Source organism: Rhopalosiphum padi, chromosome 3 (assembly GCF_020882245.1).
Source record: "Rhopalosiphum padi isolate XX-2018 chromosome 3, ASM2088224v1, whole genome shotgun sequence".
Lineage (NCBI taxonomy): Eukaryota > Metazoa > Arthropoda > Insecta > Hemiptera > Aphididae > Rhopalosiphum > Rhopalosiphum padi.
In genome coordinates this window covers 69047495-69066523 of record NC_083599.1, presented here as the reverse complement: position 1 = coordinate 69066523, position 19029 = coordinate 69047495, and the positions used below count along the sequence as shown (strand labels likewise).

Here is a 19029-nt window from a genome sequence, read left to right as displayed (position 1 = left end):
ACAATTCTTTAAGCTATTTGGGTGAAACTTAGAGGTTTGGGCATGCAATAAATTGATAAACTCATTAATATTTGCCATGACTGGAGTAAATATATATAAAAATAAGTTTGTGGTTTCATAAGTTATAAGTTGCAAGACTAACTGTATTTTAAGAATATTATTTAATATAATGCTACAACATTTGTTTGATACACTGATCATGTAATATATTAAATCATGTATTGAGTTATATAGACAAATATTTAAAACTTATAAAAATAATTTTTAGTTAAAAAATAACCATGTAAAAACTTGAGGCGAACTATAAATATTTTCAAGACTAGATAGTTGCATAAATTTGAATGTAGGAATAGTAATAAATGGCCAGCTATATGAGATTATACACTTGAAATAAATAGTTAATTAAAAACTAATATTTCATTCTAATTATTATTAAATATGTTTAATTATATTTTTTGCCAAGTTAAGATTTATAACATTGTATTCTTATTAAAATATAATAAATCCATTGTTATAGTTATGCATTGATGATCCTTTTCAATTTACCAGATAATTTGCTTTTCTCTAATGAGAGATGTAATTGGTCTTATAAAAATGGATTGCTTGAATGTTTATTTAATGGAGACGCTGATCCAACCTATATAAATATAAACTTTTTATAACATTATTTAATTTTTTGATTTATATAAATCAATTAATTTAAAGTTAATTACTTTAAATGGATTTGAGAAATCAGCATTCCAAGGTGTTACATCATTAAAACCCATTGATTGACTGGAAGTTAAACCATTTGGCCATTGGATATTATTCTGCCAATCATCTAAAAAATTAATAGTATTATATTCAAATTTAAAAATTATATAAAATAAAAATAATATATATTTATAAATATTAGTTGTACAAAGATTTATTTTTATTTTTATAGTTGATAATTAGGGGTTTCTTATCAGTTTTAATAAACTCCAATTTTTTAAAGAGTAGTTTATGGAATTATTTTTATTTAACTAATAATCAAATTAACATATAATAATATGTCATATCAAATTAATCAACATAATTATGTATAAATAATGTTTTTCTACAAATTGAGTATATTAGAGTAATATTAAATACCTTTGAAAATACCCATGATAATAAATAGCAAGAAATAAAAATATAATGAATAATTTGTCAATTATTATTTAGTTACAATAAATTAAATATCATCCCTGAATGGTTTTTTTTTATGATTGAAAATTCTAGGTAAATTTTAGATCTTTAGTGATTTTACAATGATCCGTGTATTTTTATTTATTTTTAAACATTTAAATCAAATTTGAACAATATTCATCAAATTACCAAAATTATTAACTCATACATTGTTAATATTTATATCTTAAATAGATGTTTATTTATACATATAATATGTAGTTATTAAATTAATTTTTAAACTTTTGTACACTATAATTTGATATAACTTAATAAAGGTAGATTACTCAATAAAGATAGATTAAAATAATTAATTCAACATATTTTAAAATAAATATACCTGATATGTTATTTGAAAATGGATTAACTACATTATTCGATGATGCCCAATCATCTTGAACACTATCTACATAAAAAAAAAAAAATCATTAGTATTTAAATTAATAATAAATAATTAATGTTAAGAATACTGGCTGCTTCCCATCTCAAAAACTGTACAACAATCAACATTTGGTTCATCAGAATAAATATTATGTTTACCTGTTTGGTAATATTGATATTATATTATACCTTTAATACTAAAGTGAACTTATTATAAAATTTAAAGGTCAGATAAATTAAGATCAGAGCAAATGTACGCTTTCATTGAAATTAAAATTTTAACACAAATTATCAGTATTTTAAAGTTGTAATATTTTTAAAGTTCACTTTAAAATTAAAATATTATTTAATGCCTATGATATTCTAGATAATCTTATAAATTTAATAATGGCAGGGTCCATTCATTGTAATATTAAACTTAATAATACACTATTTGTTCTGTTAAATATTTTGTATATTATACATTTATAAGACGAAGGTTAAGTTAATGACAGAGTACAAAAAGATGTAATGTCCTCTAAATTATAAGTATTATTACTTTTGAATGGGTTTTGAGGTGTATTTTCAGAAACTTGACTACTCCATGTTCCATTCAAAGATGCATCGGAACCTATAAAAATTTATAACAGTAAGTTTAATTTACAATTAAACTATATTTTTACTTACTCCATGCAGAACTGTTACTATTATTTAATTGGGGAGGAGTATCTTGTTGAACTTGAGATTTCATTAAGCAATCGAGATCTTTCAATGCAGCGTAACGGTCTTCAGTTGGTCCTTGACTTGGTGCACCATTTGATTTCCAACTAGTACTAGGACTTGTACTTTCAATAGCAACACCTATATTTTGTGGAATAAACTTATAAATAACACAAAATACAATTTTTTTTTGTAAAACAGTTAAAATGGCAATTGATTATTTATTATTTATTAACAGGGCTCAGACTTTATATCACTGAAAAGTAAAATAATATGCAACATTATATAACCTAATAAATCTTGGAATATGCGCTGTAAATTTTGCTCTAAAAATATAGTAGAAATAGTAGCAAGTTTTAGTTTATATACTTTATGATTATAAATTTAATGTTTACTAATCAATCTTTAAAGTAGTTTAGTCATACTACATAAAATTTTCTAAAAACAAATTTCTAAAAGAAAATTTGTTACATATTGATTTTTTTTAAGATAAACAATGAATATATTTATTTTAAAATGATTTTTGTACTTCTGTCTGTCTGTCAACACCTCTTGGAAAAGCAAAAATACTATGATTTTTACTTTGAGGGTGATTTTTAGTAGGAAATTCGATCTAGTTAGTATTTATGACTTATGGAAGTGGGTCAAAAGTAAAAAAATCACAGCACCAACACAAAAAACAAATTGAAGAAAAATAATAATTATACAAAACCAGTTTTTATTTATTTATTTTTTTTGTTCGACTCAAAATGCTAATGAATAAGCCTAGATACTTTAAATTATTACCATAAGTTATTTATAGTGGAACCATATTTTAGAAAAATGTATAAACTTGATTTTTTTTTTTTATGAAGATATTTGAAGTAAGTTCATGTTAGGAAATTTGATATCTAAACAAAGTATTACAATTTTAATTATTCTGATGTGATTCAAAAATATTTTTTGACAGGATATAACTTCATATTATCATTACATTTTATATACACAATAATATTAAAAAAATATTTAGATTAACTTTATGATATTGCTAATTTATAGTTTATTCCGTATTACTAATAGTGAAAACGATTACTATAATAATTAATAGCAATATATTTATATTATATGATAATAAGTCTTCACTTAAAATCTTTTTCGCGTGTAATGATTTATTGTTGTATTCAAATTTAACACAATATGAGATACATTCGACTACTATGATGATATAGAGAGGCAATTGCCTACTTTGTTCCTTTTTATTTCAAAACTACAAATTCAAAAAAAAAATATGATTTCAATAAAAAAAGTATAAAATATGAAATATGAAATTTTATACTTGGAATCTTTGAGATATACAAATACATAGTTCTTACTCTGCTTTTATTTATCTATATTCTAGAATAATTAACAATTACTATAAAATTTGAGCCCTGTTATTATATATTAAATAAATAGGATTATCCACATTACAAAAGAAAATGCTCAAATATTTTTAATATAACTAATCTAATTATGAAAAATTAAAACTATTTATACACAACACGCATTTCCTTTTCTTCTATTTGATAAATGTGTTCATCGATTTCTTTATGATACTTATGAATATATTGTTATTTATTTTAGTAAAAACATTAATATTAAATGAAATAAATAATTATTTTATAACAATTGTTTCTTATTAAGCTACTCTCAGACAAAAAATATGATCAAATGTACTAACATGCATACATAATTATTGAAGTATGTAAAAATATCCTTTAAAGGACATGATAATTTTTATGTGATACATGTTTTGTCTCTGTCTTACAAATATACAACACAGCAAATTTCCATTGAGCAGAAACCATTTTGTATTGTTAACTTTATATTGTTATATTAGTTAATTAGCTCATTACCAAACTTAAAGATAACAATGTTATCGGCTTATCTTTTTTGGTTTATTTTAGATTTACAACAAAGGGATGATTGTAATGATTTACTATATTTTTTATTTTATTTAGTACTTTTTTAGTAGACAATATTCTTAGATTTTCAACTTTCAGGGTAGTTTCTTGTAGAAATTAGGGACTTGTTTCAACTTGGTGAAAGGGAAGAGGATTAAAAATAGAACCTACAATACTTTTCAAAATAATATAAAAATATGAAATCATATTACAATATTCAATCAGTTGTTATTTTAAGAATTTAAAAAGTTTTAAAATGCATGAGCACAATTTATTTTTATAATCGTCTACTAGGTTAAATTTTTACAGAATTCGTCAAAATTACAAACATTTGTAGTTCAAAATGTACAAAATATTCAGTTTTTTTAAAGTTAAGGCATGACAATTTAATAAGGTTTCTCTCATAAGTACTAATTAAGTAGTCAATACTAAAACAAAAAAAAAAAAAAAACTAAAAAATTAATCAAATCTATCATGTTACTAAATTAAATTACTATAATATCACTGAATATAAACAATAAATATAGTATGACAAATTGTTTGTACTTGGATTTGTGTTTCATATACATAAACTCAACTCTTATGTACAACAGATCAGTTATCAACTTCCCTACTTTTTTTAATAAAATTTACTCCTAACTTATTAAGAGTTAAAAGTATTTAACCCGTTGTTGGTACACATATAGTTCGTAACATGATTGCTACACTGTGAGCTCACACTACTTTTTATATTATTATTAATTGATCGATTAACTTAAAAAATTAAACTTTACTTAGAAATATGTATATTTTTATCCTTTATAAAAAAATTAATAAACACTTTTTATGTACAATTCATAATTTATAAAATAAAAATAAAAAACAACAATCTTATTTCAAAAAATTATTTTTACTTTATCATATTATGCTCGTCGTATGCTCCTTACATATTGACACGGTCATTTAATTGGTACTGTCAACTTTGTCTAACGATAACTGATAGGAAACAGCAAATAGCACAATAATTTATGTTATTTGAAGGTATTTATAGTATCAGATTAATTCGATAATATTTGTACGAATAACACTCAAAATGCTATCTGTGTGAGCGCGCCGCTCACATGTGTACCAATGACGGGTTAAAAATTCTTATAAATTCCTTTAAAATTAAAATAATCAACTTGAACCCACTTACTTTAAAATGGTATAATAAATCAATTTACTGTAATATTAAATAATTAATATTAACAACACAAAATAGCTTTTGTTGAAAGCAAATGTTTCATGTTAATGTTTGTAAAACAACAAACAATACATTAATACATTTTGGCAACACTTTATTATAATCATTTGGTATTAAATTATTTTATTTTTACTAAACTATTAAAGTAAATAATCATTCTAAATTTAAATTTGTTTTATAATATTACATACTTAAAAATAAAAGAAAAATGAAGTGAAATACATTATTATCTAAACAAGTCAATAATACTGTGTTTATTTAGCAACTATAATTGCTTATAACACATTTTTTTTTTTAATAAGTGATTTTGTAGGCTAATTTTATTGTTCTAATTAAAAATAAATAGTGCATACTTTAAAGTTTAAGATATTTGTACAAATAGATATGAAATAAAACAGAATAAAACAAAACTGATATAATCAAGCCAATATTAAAAAAAAGTGCAATTGCAAACAATTACTTCTAAGCTTTACAACCAAGGATGGGAACAATCACATCACCAAACCAATTTAACTCACTCCATCGATTATTTATGTTGTTCGGTTTTCTTGCTGGTGAAAATTGTATTGGATTTGATGTCAAATAATCAAAATATCCAGTTTGAAGTGGTTGAACAAACTTAAAATTTAAGTCTTGACATAAACCAATAAATATTAGGTCATCATAAAATCAGTTTTAATATTTCTACGAGGATACCACACCCACATACATTGTCTCCTTCTTAAAAGTGTGTAAATTTAAGTTCAGCAGTTTACATTAAGCTTTTTTATACTTAATATTAATGTTAGTTTAATTATTTTCAAACTTAATAGCAACAACATTTTCTATTATGTGAGAGGGGCTTTATTTTATCTTTTTATAAATTATTAACATTTTATACAACTCATCTAAAATTAAAAAATCATAAATAACAGACAATATTTTTTCTAGATTAAATAAATAGTAAATTTGCTTTTAAATTAAAACTAATGAAACTAACTAAACATGAACGCTGAACATAAATTTATTACATTATTTTTAAGATACTGACTGAAAACAAATTGGGGCGTGGAGTTCTTTAAAGTTAGCTATTTTTTTCTTAATTTTAATTTTTATATAATATATTATATTGAAAAATAAAATTTAAGCATAATTAATTTTTTTAGAAAAATTGGGTTTTAAACAAATGTAGATAAAAAATAGAGACTGAATTCAAGCGTTTGAAGTTAAAAAAAATATTATATTAATAAAGCTGTTGATAAATAAGACAGAAATTATGATACCACAAAACTTAATTTGTTAATACTTTTTAATATTACTTAAAATAATTAGTTTTATTTTATTATTTTTAATAATATTAAATTTAAAATACTAACAAATATGTAAATTGATACTGTAACATATATGTTACTATTATAAAGGTTGACTAATGTTGCTATGAGATTTATAATTAATATTACCAGTGCTTTAAGATTGTAACTGTACTAATTAATTAAAATATAATTATTCATAGTATATAATAACATAATCAATTAAAATAAAATCATAGATTTTGTATAATATTTTTTAAATAAAAAATAAATCACAAAAAATTATCCAAAATTTAAAAGATCAAATATAACAGAATTCTTAATTATTATAATTTTAAGCAAATAAATCTTTCATATATATTCAAACCTCACAATTTTAATTTATGACGTGTTTATTTAAGTTATTAAAATTTTTAGGTATTAAGAAATTCAAGACTTACTATTAAATACTAATTATGCTTAGTAGTTACATATAAATAATTTAAATTTATTTCTCAACAGTATTTTAAATGTTATACATACCAATATTTTTAGAAGTATCAAAAGATGTAGAAAATACTGGGTTATTTTCAAAATTTGCAAAAGATTGGGATGTTTGAATTGGAGATTGATTTTGGTTTGAAGGTTCTTCTTTAAAAAATTCAAATTTGTTTGAGGATGATATATTTATTGCAGGTGTAGTAGTAGTACTAGGATTCTATAGATAATTAATAAATTAAAAGTATATGATTTAATATGTAAATAAAATATTAAAATAATTAGATGTTTTCATAAAACTAAAATACTTAAATAATTTATATTTACTTGATGATTTGTAGTAATAGTGGTAACGAAGGGTCTTGTCTGAATGCCATTGGTTAGTTTTTGTGATACTTGATCAGAATAATACATTTTTTTTTCATATTTTGCAACCATAAAATCTTTTATTTGTTTTTCATCATTTGTAGGTTGTTTTGAGTCGTACATTCCTAACCAGACCCGTTCACAGCTCTACAACATAAGTGTAAATTTGATTGAATATCAAGTAATTGAATTATACATCATATATAACACCTTTCATGTACGTTTGTGGTCGTTATATAGAAATAGGATGAATCAAAATACAGTGTATTAAGATTTAAGAATACATAGTACTGTATGTGTTGCCTCTCTTACTAACACATACTCAGTGCCGCCCAAGATATTATAGCGCCCTTAAAAATATAGCTTAAATATATAACAATTTATTATTATAGAGGAATAATAATTATAACACGCCGTTATTCTTTAAAAAATTTTTTACTAAAAACTCATAAGTTTTTACAATTTTTTGAGTACCTATAAATGCGCTTGCAGCGCCCTTATTCTGGAGGCGACCACCCAGTTCGCCCGTGCCTTGGGCCTCCATTGCACATACCATACCAAGATATACCTCCAGCAGTTCCAATTTTTTGTGTTTAGCTTAAAAATTAGTTAAATGATCTCTATATTCAAACTTAAAGGTAAGAACATTATCTGTGTTCTCTCATTGATTTTTTATGGTATTTTCATTTTTAAGCAAGTTATGATCATTTTTAAATTTGATATTTTTAACCTTTAAGTTTGTTTGATATTAGAAATTATTTAACACTAATTTTTAAGCTGAACACACAAAATTAGAACTGCTGAACCTATAGTTTAATATGGTATGCGTTAGTATGACAAAGACAACACATGTGAGTAATACGTCTCCTTCAGCAGATAGTACTTTTTTATGTATAAAAAATAAATAAATAAATATGATCTATAAAATCAATCATATCCAAATTTAAAAGTTATCAAAAATTGAATTCATAATGTGATTGATATTGATTAGCTGTTCAAATACATTATGTACATTGTATTCATGAAGAATGATATATTAATAGTGTTAAATAAGACATTTAACGTATAAATAATTTAAAAATAGTAGACATTGTTTAAACAATATTGTTTGTCATTAGTCATTACTCATCAAACTAGAATTATTTGTTGAAATATTATTTTAATAAAAATGTAATCCAATGAACTATTTTAATTGAATGATCACATACTAAAATAATATGCAATACATAATCAAGCAAATATATTATTCTACTAGTTATAAAAATACCACCTCATAATATTTAAAATAAATTGTATTATAGGCTATGTAAAATAAGTATAAATCTTAAAACAACATTTGTAATAAAACTAAATAAAATATTTCTATTATAAACGTCTCTACATGATATAATTTTAAAATTATTTAGAATCTTTTGCTATATTAAGGCACATGTTCTAATTTGTATAATAATTTTTTGATTTAGAGTCGATAATATTTTTAATTTTTGGTACATAAGTTAAAAAACATAATAGTGTTCTTTATAAATTTTTCTTACAGCAATTAAGAGGACGTTATACCTACATGTGTTGTCTCTGTCTTACTAATGTAGACATAGCACATTTTCATTCAGCAGAACATATTTTGTGATGTTAGCTTTAATATTAGAGTAAATTTACCTATTATCAAATTTAAAGGTAAGAATATTACCTACAAAATGTTATATGCTTTTATTGATATTATCATTTTAAAGTGAGATGAATATTTTAAAGTTTTAATATTTTACATAACCATAACTCACTTAAAAATTAAGATATCAATAAAAGCCTATGAGATGCCCTAGATAATATTCTTACCTTTAAATTTGATAATAGCTAAATTTACTCTAATATTAAAGCTAACATCACACAATGTGTTTTGCTGAACGAAAATTTGCTATGATCTACATTAGTAAGGCAGAGACAACACATGCGGGTATAATATCCTCTTAATAAATATCAAAAGTATAATCACAATTCTTTTTATAAGGGTTTGAAGTTTAAAGACTAACAGAATTGGATAAAAATAACAGTATAATATATCATTGAGATTGGTGATAAAGAGACCAAACTCAGTTTATAAAAATTGTCCTTATGAAAATCACACAGTTTAACTGCCACCAGTAAAATTACATTTTCAAAACATTTAGACTTTTTTTTAAATTATCTATTCACCTCATTCTACTGATGTCGTCATTGTCTTGTAATTAGTTTACAGGTATAGCTCAGGCAAATTGCTGGTCAAGCATCATTATTGCTAGAATTATTATACATTTCAACATATTATTTCGTATGTTTATTTTTTTATCATCTAAATAAAGTATTGTTTATGTTTTATATTATTTTTAAATAAATTATGTAATTTATTTTGCGTATTCTGAATGAAAACTCTTATTTTGCTTATTATTCTGTCTTTTTTTTCATATTAACAAATGTATTAGACATTAGACTATCAGACTTTGAGAATATGCAATTTATTAAATTGTAATATCAACTACTATAAAAACGAGGAGTTGAACTTTGACCTAACTCCACTGAGATTGATATAAATATTACGTATCTTTATTACATTACGTGAATGAGAAACAATTTCTGTAGCAAACATAAAAAACCCATTTTACCATCTGAATTTTTCAATTTAAAAAAGGCTAGAATTGTTGTTTTGTTCAATTTACTTAATTATTACTAAAATTAAATACAATTTTATGGACAATAAAAATTATAAAAATAAAAGTATTATTTAAAATTTAAATAGTTTAGGAATTTGTTTATGTTTAATAGATTATATTGTATCATAATTTTATAAAATGAATTTTATTCATAACTATTGTATTTTGTCTGTGTATGATATATACTCGGGTGGTATAATTTAGTTATGTTCATAAAATTGTTATATGTAAATATTACCCATAAATAATTTTTTTATACATTAAAAACATATTTCAACAAAACTATGATACACATGTGTATTATGTACAATTCACTTATATAGACATATAAACATAAAACTACATACCTATTTAAATTATACAATGCCAGCATAAAAAAATACAAATGTATCATTTCAGTTGTCACAGTTGCAGACCACAGTATTATAGTTAACTATAAATTATAATCTATATTCTATATCCTATACAATTATACCTATTAATTATAATAGTATTTACAAATTTAAAACACTATGTTATCTTTATTTTTTTTATCGATAAAACCTTATTTATCTTAGTTATTATTTATTATTTATCAGTAATAACCAAAATAATTACACGCCAGCAACTAGACAGTAAAGAAATCTAGTGTTTTTTTAAAATTATGATACCGAAGTAACATTATTGAGTTAATGGTTTGTATCAATTATAAAATCATATTCACGATGGGGAGAAGGAATACTACCTTACTACATCCATACATATTTCATAACAATTAAACAAAATGTAAACTCATATCCAAATAATTTGTCATTACATGGTAAAAATATACAAAGAAAATTTTAAGAATACATTTTAACTATAAAATAAATAAGTACGGAATTTTGTTTACAAAATAATAATAATTTTAAAAGTAATACATTACAATTAATATAATTTTGCCCTCTCGTTAAGTTAAGTTAAAATATTATTAGGCATTCTGTTTAAACAACTAATGTAATAAATAATAACAAAGTACATATTCATCAGTTATATAAATACTTGATTTTTTAAATTGAATTATAGGTAACATTCAATAAGCCTTAAATGCTTATATTTTACAAATCATCAAGTCTTTTCCTAAAAAATCTATATGTAATATAAATATCACTTACCTCGTTTCCTCTAGATTTAATAAAGTCAATTTCTTCAGTGCTAAATGTTGCCATTGATACGCTTTTCACTCTATGTGGTGGAGTAAGGCCTCGTCTAGAAAACAAATGTATTGTACTTGAAAATATGATCACAAATGATCACAGTTATTGTTTAATAACTAAACAATTAAATTTATCATGAACACATATGTCTGTCTGTCACTTTGTTGACACTAAATAATATTATTTAAAACAGATGGGAAAATGAAAGCAATTTAACAAATAACGTCATAAATGATTTTAAATATTTTACCATCTCCTATATTATTGTATAGTACTTGTTAATGGTTATACTAAATTATTATTTATTTATTTTTAACTATACATATTAAATATTGTATATCTAATAGTATGCAATTAAAATGCATGTAACATAGAAAGTTCAATAACTATTATTTATTACTAGATCAAGTTTTTAAATGAACGCATAATATTATCATTTATTAAAATACCTTGAATAGTATTTCTATTTCTTATAATTTGGTTTTTACATACAAATATTTTTTACAGGATCAACAAAAATACATAATATACAGTTATTTATCCCTTAACTAGTGTTTATTTTAAATATTAAAAATATAGTATAGTAAAATTAATATATAATAATATAAAATACTGAATAAATTTAAGTTTGTAAGAATATTTTTTTAAAATTAAAACAAAATAATTAACATATATTACATATATATATTATTTTATACAGATATAAGATTACACTGTGGAATATTTTATTGTATTAAATTTTCAAGTATAAAAACCAAGTGAATAACTTTTTATCCACATTTAAGGAGAAAAAAATGAAATTTTGTTTGAATAATGAAAATTATAAAATAAACATTTCATGAAAATTTTAAGTAGGTACCTAATATTATTTAATTTTGAAATACGATAAATAACTTGTTTGAAAAGAAAAAATTATTTTACGCGTGAATATGAAATGTAGTATTATAAAAAATATTATGACTACAGATCTTCAATATTTTTTAATTAAAAAATTAAAACCTTATGAAGCATTTTGAATTAAATTTTCAAAAATTTTTAACCAATAAATAATTTTTAATCGACATTTCTAGAAAAAAATAAAAAAAATGTTTATGTCTATAAATAGCTCAAAAATAGTTGAAATATTTTGAATATTTTATGGTAGATAAAAATCAACAATATAAACATGTAAAAAAAATAAAAACGTCAAATATCAATGGTTATTTGAGTTCTAGTAATACAAAATAACAACATTTATCTTGTTGCAAATAGGATTTATGTAAAAATTCTAGTTTTTTCTTAATTTTTTTTTTTTTTTGCTTTTATCAATTATAAAAATAAGTACTGAGATTTTAATTTTGATCTCTCTAAAGCAAAAACTAAATCCAATTTGATATTTAAAATACATGTTTTTTAAAATCGAAGCATTTTAATACTACTTATCGTGCACTCATACATACACACAAAAATAAATCATAATAAAATAAAACACAATACATTCATTGCTCTCCTTAGATGGTTTATTCCTTACTAATAACAATAAAAAAAAAATTGATTTTGTAGAAAACTGCTGTTGCATAAATATTACCCTTTTTCTGTTGATTTTCCAATTATTGAAAATAATATAAAATTATATTGGGTAGTTTTTTACCTTTGACCTCCCCTCCCCTTCACTAAGTACAAACTACATACAATTTGGTACCAGAAACCATCTTCAATGTAATAGTGGTTTTTAATTTGAATTCAATAATAAATCATTTCCTAAATATAAAAAAAAAGGAAGTCTCCTAAGTAAATGATTTATGCATATTACTAAGTATTAGGAAATTGTTTTGTATAAATAATACAGTAGACTAAACAATTATTTTAAAAATAACACATATATTAATATTAAATTAAATATTGTTATAATTAACTTATAAGGTGTTACCAATAAACCATAGAATAGTATTAAAAGGACATACAGTGTTATCTTCAATTTACACAAGCATAACATACTAAAACTTACATTAAGTAGTTCCAATTGTAAAATATGTTGTTAGTATAAATATTAGAGTACATTGATCTATCATCAAACTTTAAGGTTTATCTGTGTTCAATGTTGGTTTTTTATAGCATTTCAATTTTTGAGCAAATTATGAATGTGTAAGGCTTAAAAATAAATTTTAAAATACTCATACTCGTAACTCAGTTAAATGTTAAAACATTGTTAAAAACCAATGATAAAACACAGATTACGATCTTACCTTTAAGTTTGATGATAGGTACACTCTAACAATAAATCCAACAGCACAAAATTGGAACTTCTAAACATAAATTTTCTGTTGCCCGTGTGTACGACATAGAATTTAAAGAAACTAACAATTTAATGTAATACATTTATGATTCATGGTATGAATTAGCTTAAAATTAGTGAATATTTTGAAAACTCGATATTAATATGCATAAGAATAAGGACAAAAAGCTTCAAGTCTATACAATGATCTAATATTTTTTGAATTACAAGAAAATAACTAATTACTTCAAAATTTTATTTACAAACACTCCTAAAAGTGAATCTTGTTTAACTCTTATTTTTTTAAATATTTATTTGTATGTATATACGTAAATTTGTTAAAAAATAATAAATATTTTCTGCAAAAATAAATTTATTGTCTGTAAAACAGACAATACTATAACAACCAGAATTGATTCTATACAACAAAATACATACGTCATGACGACCACAACAAGTCTGATTTATCTATCTATAGATATGACCTACCTAATTTTATTTTTTATTTTTTGTCCTAATAAACAACTATGAATAGTGTCACCAATAGCATCCATCCAATACATGGACGTTTGACCTTTGGTTATAATTAAAAATATCTTAGGCATTTTTATTAGTTTTATTGAAATTCTTTATTAAGTAGTTGCTATGCTTTAATGCTTTATTAAGACTTGTAATAACAATATAGCCCTATAGACATAGGCCATGGCCTATAGATTTATTATTTATCATCAATATTTTTAGTTTAAAAATTAAAAACCAAATTTGATGTTTTTATAAAATTATGTATTTATTTTTCTTACCTGAACATTGAATGTTATTTTATTAGCTGTAGTTGACAAGCTAACAATATATTATTTGTTTTCAAGAACTCAGTAAAAAACAAATCTAACATTATTATACATTATAACTATTGACTATTTAAGAAGGCAAAACTCATTTAATTTAACGTGCACTTTAGAAATAAAGTAGGTAATTTTCAAAAATATTTTTTGATTGACTCAATTTCATTATATTTTAATACGTGTAAATAATTAAATAACAATCAAGCTAAAACCAGACAAATAATTAAGAACTAGGTTTCTAAGATAATGATGTATTATTATTAAACATTTGCAGTAAATCATAATTTGGTTTGGTACCTGGTTTAAAATATGTTGAAAATATATGTTTACAAGACTTTATACTTAGTGTTTTGATAAAAAAAAAAAAAATATATAGAAAGGAAAAGTAATTTAATTTAACAATTGATATTTTCCAAAAAATATTTTTAACTCATCAAATCGTTATTAAAATATATTAAATGTATTTTATTAATTAAAGGTATCAACAATATTACTACGAAAACATATATTAACTCCATTGATATAGTATACACTTTATACAATATACATGTATATGTTATCTCAGTCTAACAAAAACATTTACAATATTATAATTTCATAACTTACTTTAAAGTTAAAATATATAAAAGCCTATATGATACTTTAGATTTGAATTATAGATCAATTCATTCTAATATTAAAAATATTAGAGTAAAATGAATTATTATGAACGTAAAATGTGCTATGTTGTGCGTTTCTAAGATGGAGACAACCTCAAAGATAAAATATCAATTAAGACTGTATTAAAATTTAATACATTTTATAATTATAAAATACTTTTGATACAAAATACATATAAATATAACTTAATATAATATTATATCTATGGAATTTGATATTATTTTTTGCAATAAATACTAAATTTATATATTATAATATATCATCAACAAAACAAATTAAGATCAACATTACGAGGATGTTATACCCATATGTGTTCTCTGTCTTACTAACATAATAGCAAATTTGTGTTCAGCAGGACACAATTTGTGATGTTAACTTTAATATTAGAGTAAATTTACCTAGTATCAAATTTAAAAGTAAGAATATTATCTAAGAAATATCATATGATTTTATTGATATTATCATTTTAAAGTGAGTTATGATCATTTTAAAGTTGTAATATTTTACATAGCTATAACTCACTTCAAAGTAATAATATCAATAAAAGCATATGATATTTCTTAGATAATATTCTTACCTTTAAATTTGATAATAGATAAATTTACTCTAATATTAAAGTTAACATCACAAAATGTGTTCTGCTGAATGCAAATTTGCTATGATGTACATAAGTAAGAGAGACAACAAATGCAGGAATAACATCTTCTTAAACATGTCAGGTATTTTTTTTGAACTTAACAGTTATGTGTTTTGTGTATTACTACTTACTAGTAAAACCAATATTCATATTTTTATTAATGGTGACATATGATTTATAAAGTATAAAAAATATAATATGTATGTACATACAAATATAAAATTAAAATTAATAATTACTATAAATTGATTAAAATATTATTAAGATTTATATTTATTTTTATTTTTGATACTTCAAGAAATCTAATTATAAAAATTATAAATATCTAAATAACTGTATTAAAAATATAACTAAGTACATACTGTTATGTATTGTACAAAGGTATGCAATAGACAAAAATAAGAATTTTGAAATTCAAATTTATAACCGACACTGATGAATTTAATCTTTTGTAAAAGATGCCATTGTATAATTTAACAAAACGTACTGAGAATTGAAATGTTATCAAAATAAGACAACCACAATTTTTTTTTTTTAATATACAGATACTTTTTTTCAATACCATAATTATTAATTATTTTTGTAAATAAAATAATAAGTACAAAACTTTGAATATAAAATACAGGAAATGGCTGTTAGGTAATAATTTTTTTTTAACTTATAAATTTAGTTATGTATACAATATAATATTTATCAATTAATAAGTAATTGATAAATCACCCTTCACAAATACTAGATTTAAAATATTGAAAAATATTAATTGACGTATAGCAAAAAAAATTGTAATTATTTCTATCTTTATTTACTATCTAAGATCCATCTTTTTAAAATAAGAAAATTTGGAATATGTAAAAATATACAATAGAGAGATTATATTATGTTTGATAATATTAATGGTATTTTATATTATATTATTATATTATAATCTCCATGTTATTATACCTAATATGAATTAATATTCATCAGGAATATCATATATTCAAAATTATAAACATAATTTAAATAAAAATAATAGCAATTATTAACAAATTATGACTAAAATAAATAACTAGAAACATTTAAACGATACATTTGTGTTTATTAGAATATAATAAGCTATTAATTGGAGTGATAAATATTTGACTAATTAAAATTATAATTAATTACAGTTTATGTAGGTAGGTACTGTTGTTTATTTATTTTTATATAATTATCTTCTAAAAATTCATTTCAAAGGAAGTAAGCAAACCAATAAGTAAACACATACCTATTAATTGGAATTAAAGCCAACAATTATAGGCATAATTTCCTACCAATTATGAAACTAAAATGAATGAGTAATAACTATTAATACATATTGCTGTAAATTGAATGATAGGAAATAAATAAATCATCAAATATTCATCAAACAATAAAATAATAAATTTAAATATATATTAGGTATGATGAGTAAATTAGATATAGTAAATTATATCTTAACTACACAACTGTTAATTACCTCCTTAATAATAGATCTATAATTTAATTTGGAATTTTTGTCAAAACTAAATGTATAGGCACATTAGGCACCTATGTTGGTAATTGTTTTTTTAAAACAGTTATTATTGAACATTAATAGATTGATAAAGATGTATTTTATTTCAAAAACATTCATGTATGTAAATATTACAAATAAAAATAACTTAGTTGATGGATTTATTTTTATCAAGAAATAATAAATATCCAATTCATTAACTAAAAATGTAAATAACTATACCAGTATACCATAAAAAGATCAATTTGGTTTTAAAAAATATGTTTTTATCAATAAAACTAACAATTTATTTAATAAAAAATATATAACTATTTAAGTATGAAATACTATATTATTTTTTTAGTTAAGAATACCTATTTTAAAAATGAAAACTTAATATATTTTAAATTGCATTATATACGTAAGTAATATTAAATTATAACACATAAGTATATAATCATTTAAATGTTGTTTAAAATAGTTGATTTAACTTACTTTTTGTGTAATGACTTTTAAATTAATATTAACCTGTGTAAATTAACTTAATGTTAATTTAGATATTTAATCTATCATTATTTTCAATAAAATTAAATGTAATTTACTCTTAACAATAAATTTGATAATTGATAATTATAATACCTATAATAGGTATATATTATTGATGTAAAAAAAAAAAAAATGTCAAATTAGAAATCTAATCAAATATTAAAAATAAATATTGTAGTTTGGAAAAAATGTTCATTTTATTTACATTTTATATCAAGTCAAATGTTAATATTATAAAAAATTAAAAAAAGTTTTTTAGTATAATCCGCTATCACAAACTGATAGTAATTACATTTGAGTGACATTAAATGTTTTCAATTAGCTACTATGATTTAATACATCAAATAGTTTTTTTTTCTAATAGATAGATAGATAGATACTTACAATAGTCCAGAACATGATGTACAGACAAATGAGCCTATGGTAACATTCACATATGTCGGTCCTCTTTGGTGACAGTCAAAACAATATTTATTAGCAGGCAATGATAGTTGTTCTCGGAGCACCATTAAATTGTATTCATCGAGTTTCTTTATACCATTAGCCATATCGGTAACAGCAATTTAGTCAAAAATCTGATTCTTGTAGTGTACCTACCTATATAATGTTACTCTGTATGAATATGGTAGACTAAGTGGTGATTGATTACTGAAAGGCGTACGTGCCTTAGGGACCGTTAACAGATTTATTTTGCAAATGTAATTTCTTTAAATGGCTAACAACCTAGAAAAGGAGGAAATTGAAAAAAAAATTTAACTCAACGGTGCTTATAGAAATGTGAAACAGCACTAATTGAAATAACTCGTCTGAACCTAGTATCATACTTAGAATCAATTCCTATCGCATAAGCTGTATGGACGCGCAGGGGTTCCAAAAATACTATTCTCGGACATGTCCGATTCAACGTAGACTGTGGGTTTCTATTTCCGTGGTGTACGTATACTACATAGACGACAAACATTTGGAACGAATGACATTTTTATTCATGCGAGTTGTGAGTAGGCGACTGTTGTCTGTTATTATAAAATCTAATTTCTTACAAAATTATTACGATAAGAGATTACGAGTAAGTAGAAAATATAAGTATATATATACCTATATACATATTATATATATTATGTATAATATAGACGAACCAGCCAACCAGGCCGTATTATATTGACATATTGTGTACAATTAAAATATTCCATTTACG

The 19029-nt window shown here is 22.2% G+C and overlaps 1 protein-coding gene across 3 annotated transcripts; it reads right to left on the bottom strand.

Moving 5' to 3' along the window:
- Positions 1-426: 426 nt before the first annotated feature.
- Positions 427-18778, bottom strand: LOC132926578 (arf-GAP domain and FG repeat-containing protein 1). Of its 3 annotated transcripts, none has more exons than XM_060990949.1 (10): positions 18219-18778; positions 11362-11455; positions 7506-7691; positions 7224-7398; positions 5931-6044; positions 2236-2409; positions 2108-2179; positions 1529-1594; positions 714-820; positions 427-652 (listed from the first exon to the last, which is right to left on the bottom strand). In XM_060990949.1, the coding sequence occupies exons 1-10, from the start codon at positions 18380-18382 to the stop codon at positions 638-640; spliced, it is 1167 nt and encodes a 388-aa protein (XP_060846932.1). In that variant the 5' UTR covers positions 18383-18778; the 3' UTR covers positions 427-637. The 3 variants fall into 3 exon arrangements, with proteins under 3 accessions (XP_060846932.1, XP_060846931.1, XP_060846933.1); XM_060990948.1 differs by having other exon boundaries at positions 427-637; positions 18219-18772; XM_060990950.1 differs by lacking the exon at positions 5931-6044 and having other exon boundaries at positions 427-637; positions 18219-18669.
- Positions 18779-19029: the final 251 nt, after the last annotated feature.

Bases quoted from the DNA above. Each gene is read 5' to 3' on its own strand.
- LOC132926578 (XM_060990948.1), bottom strand. From the start codon at position 18,382: ATGGCTAATGGTATAAAGAAACTCGATGAATACAATTTAATGGTGCTC. The intron at 2,410-5,930 runs GTGAGTTAAATT...CACAAAATATAG, and splicing joins CAACATAAATAATCGATGGA to GTGTTGCTATTGAAAGTACA. The intron at 1,595-2,107 runs GTAATAATACTT...TTTTTTATGTAG, and splicing joins ACCTCAAAACCCATTCAAAA to ATAGTGTTCAAGATGATTGG.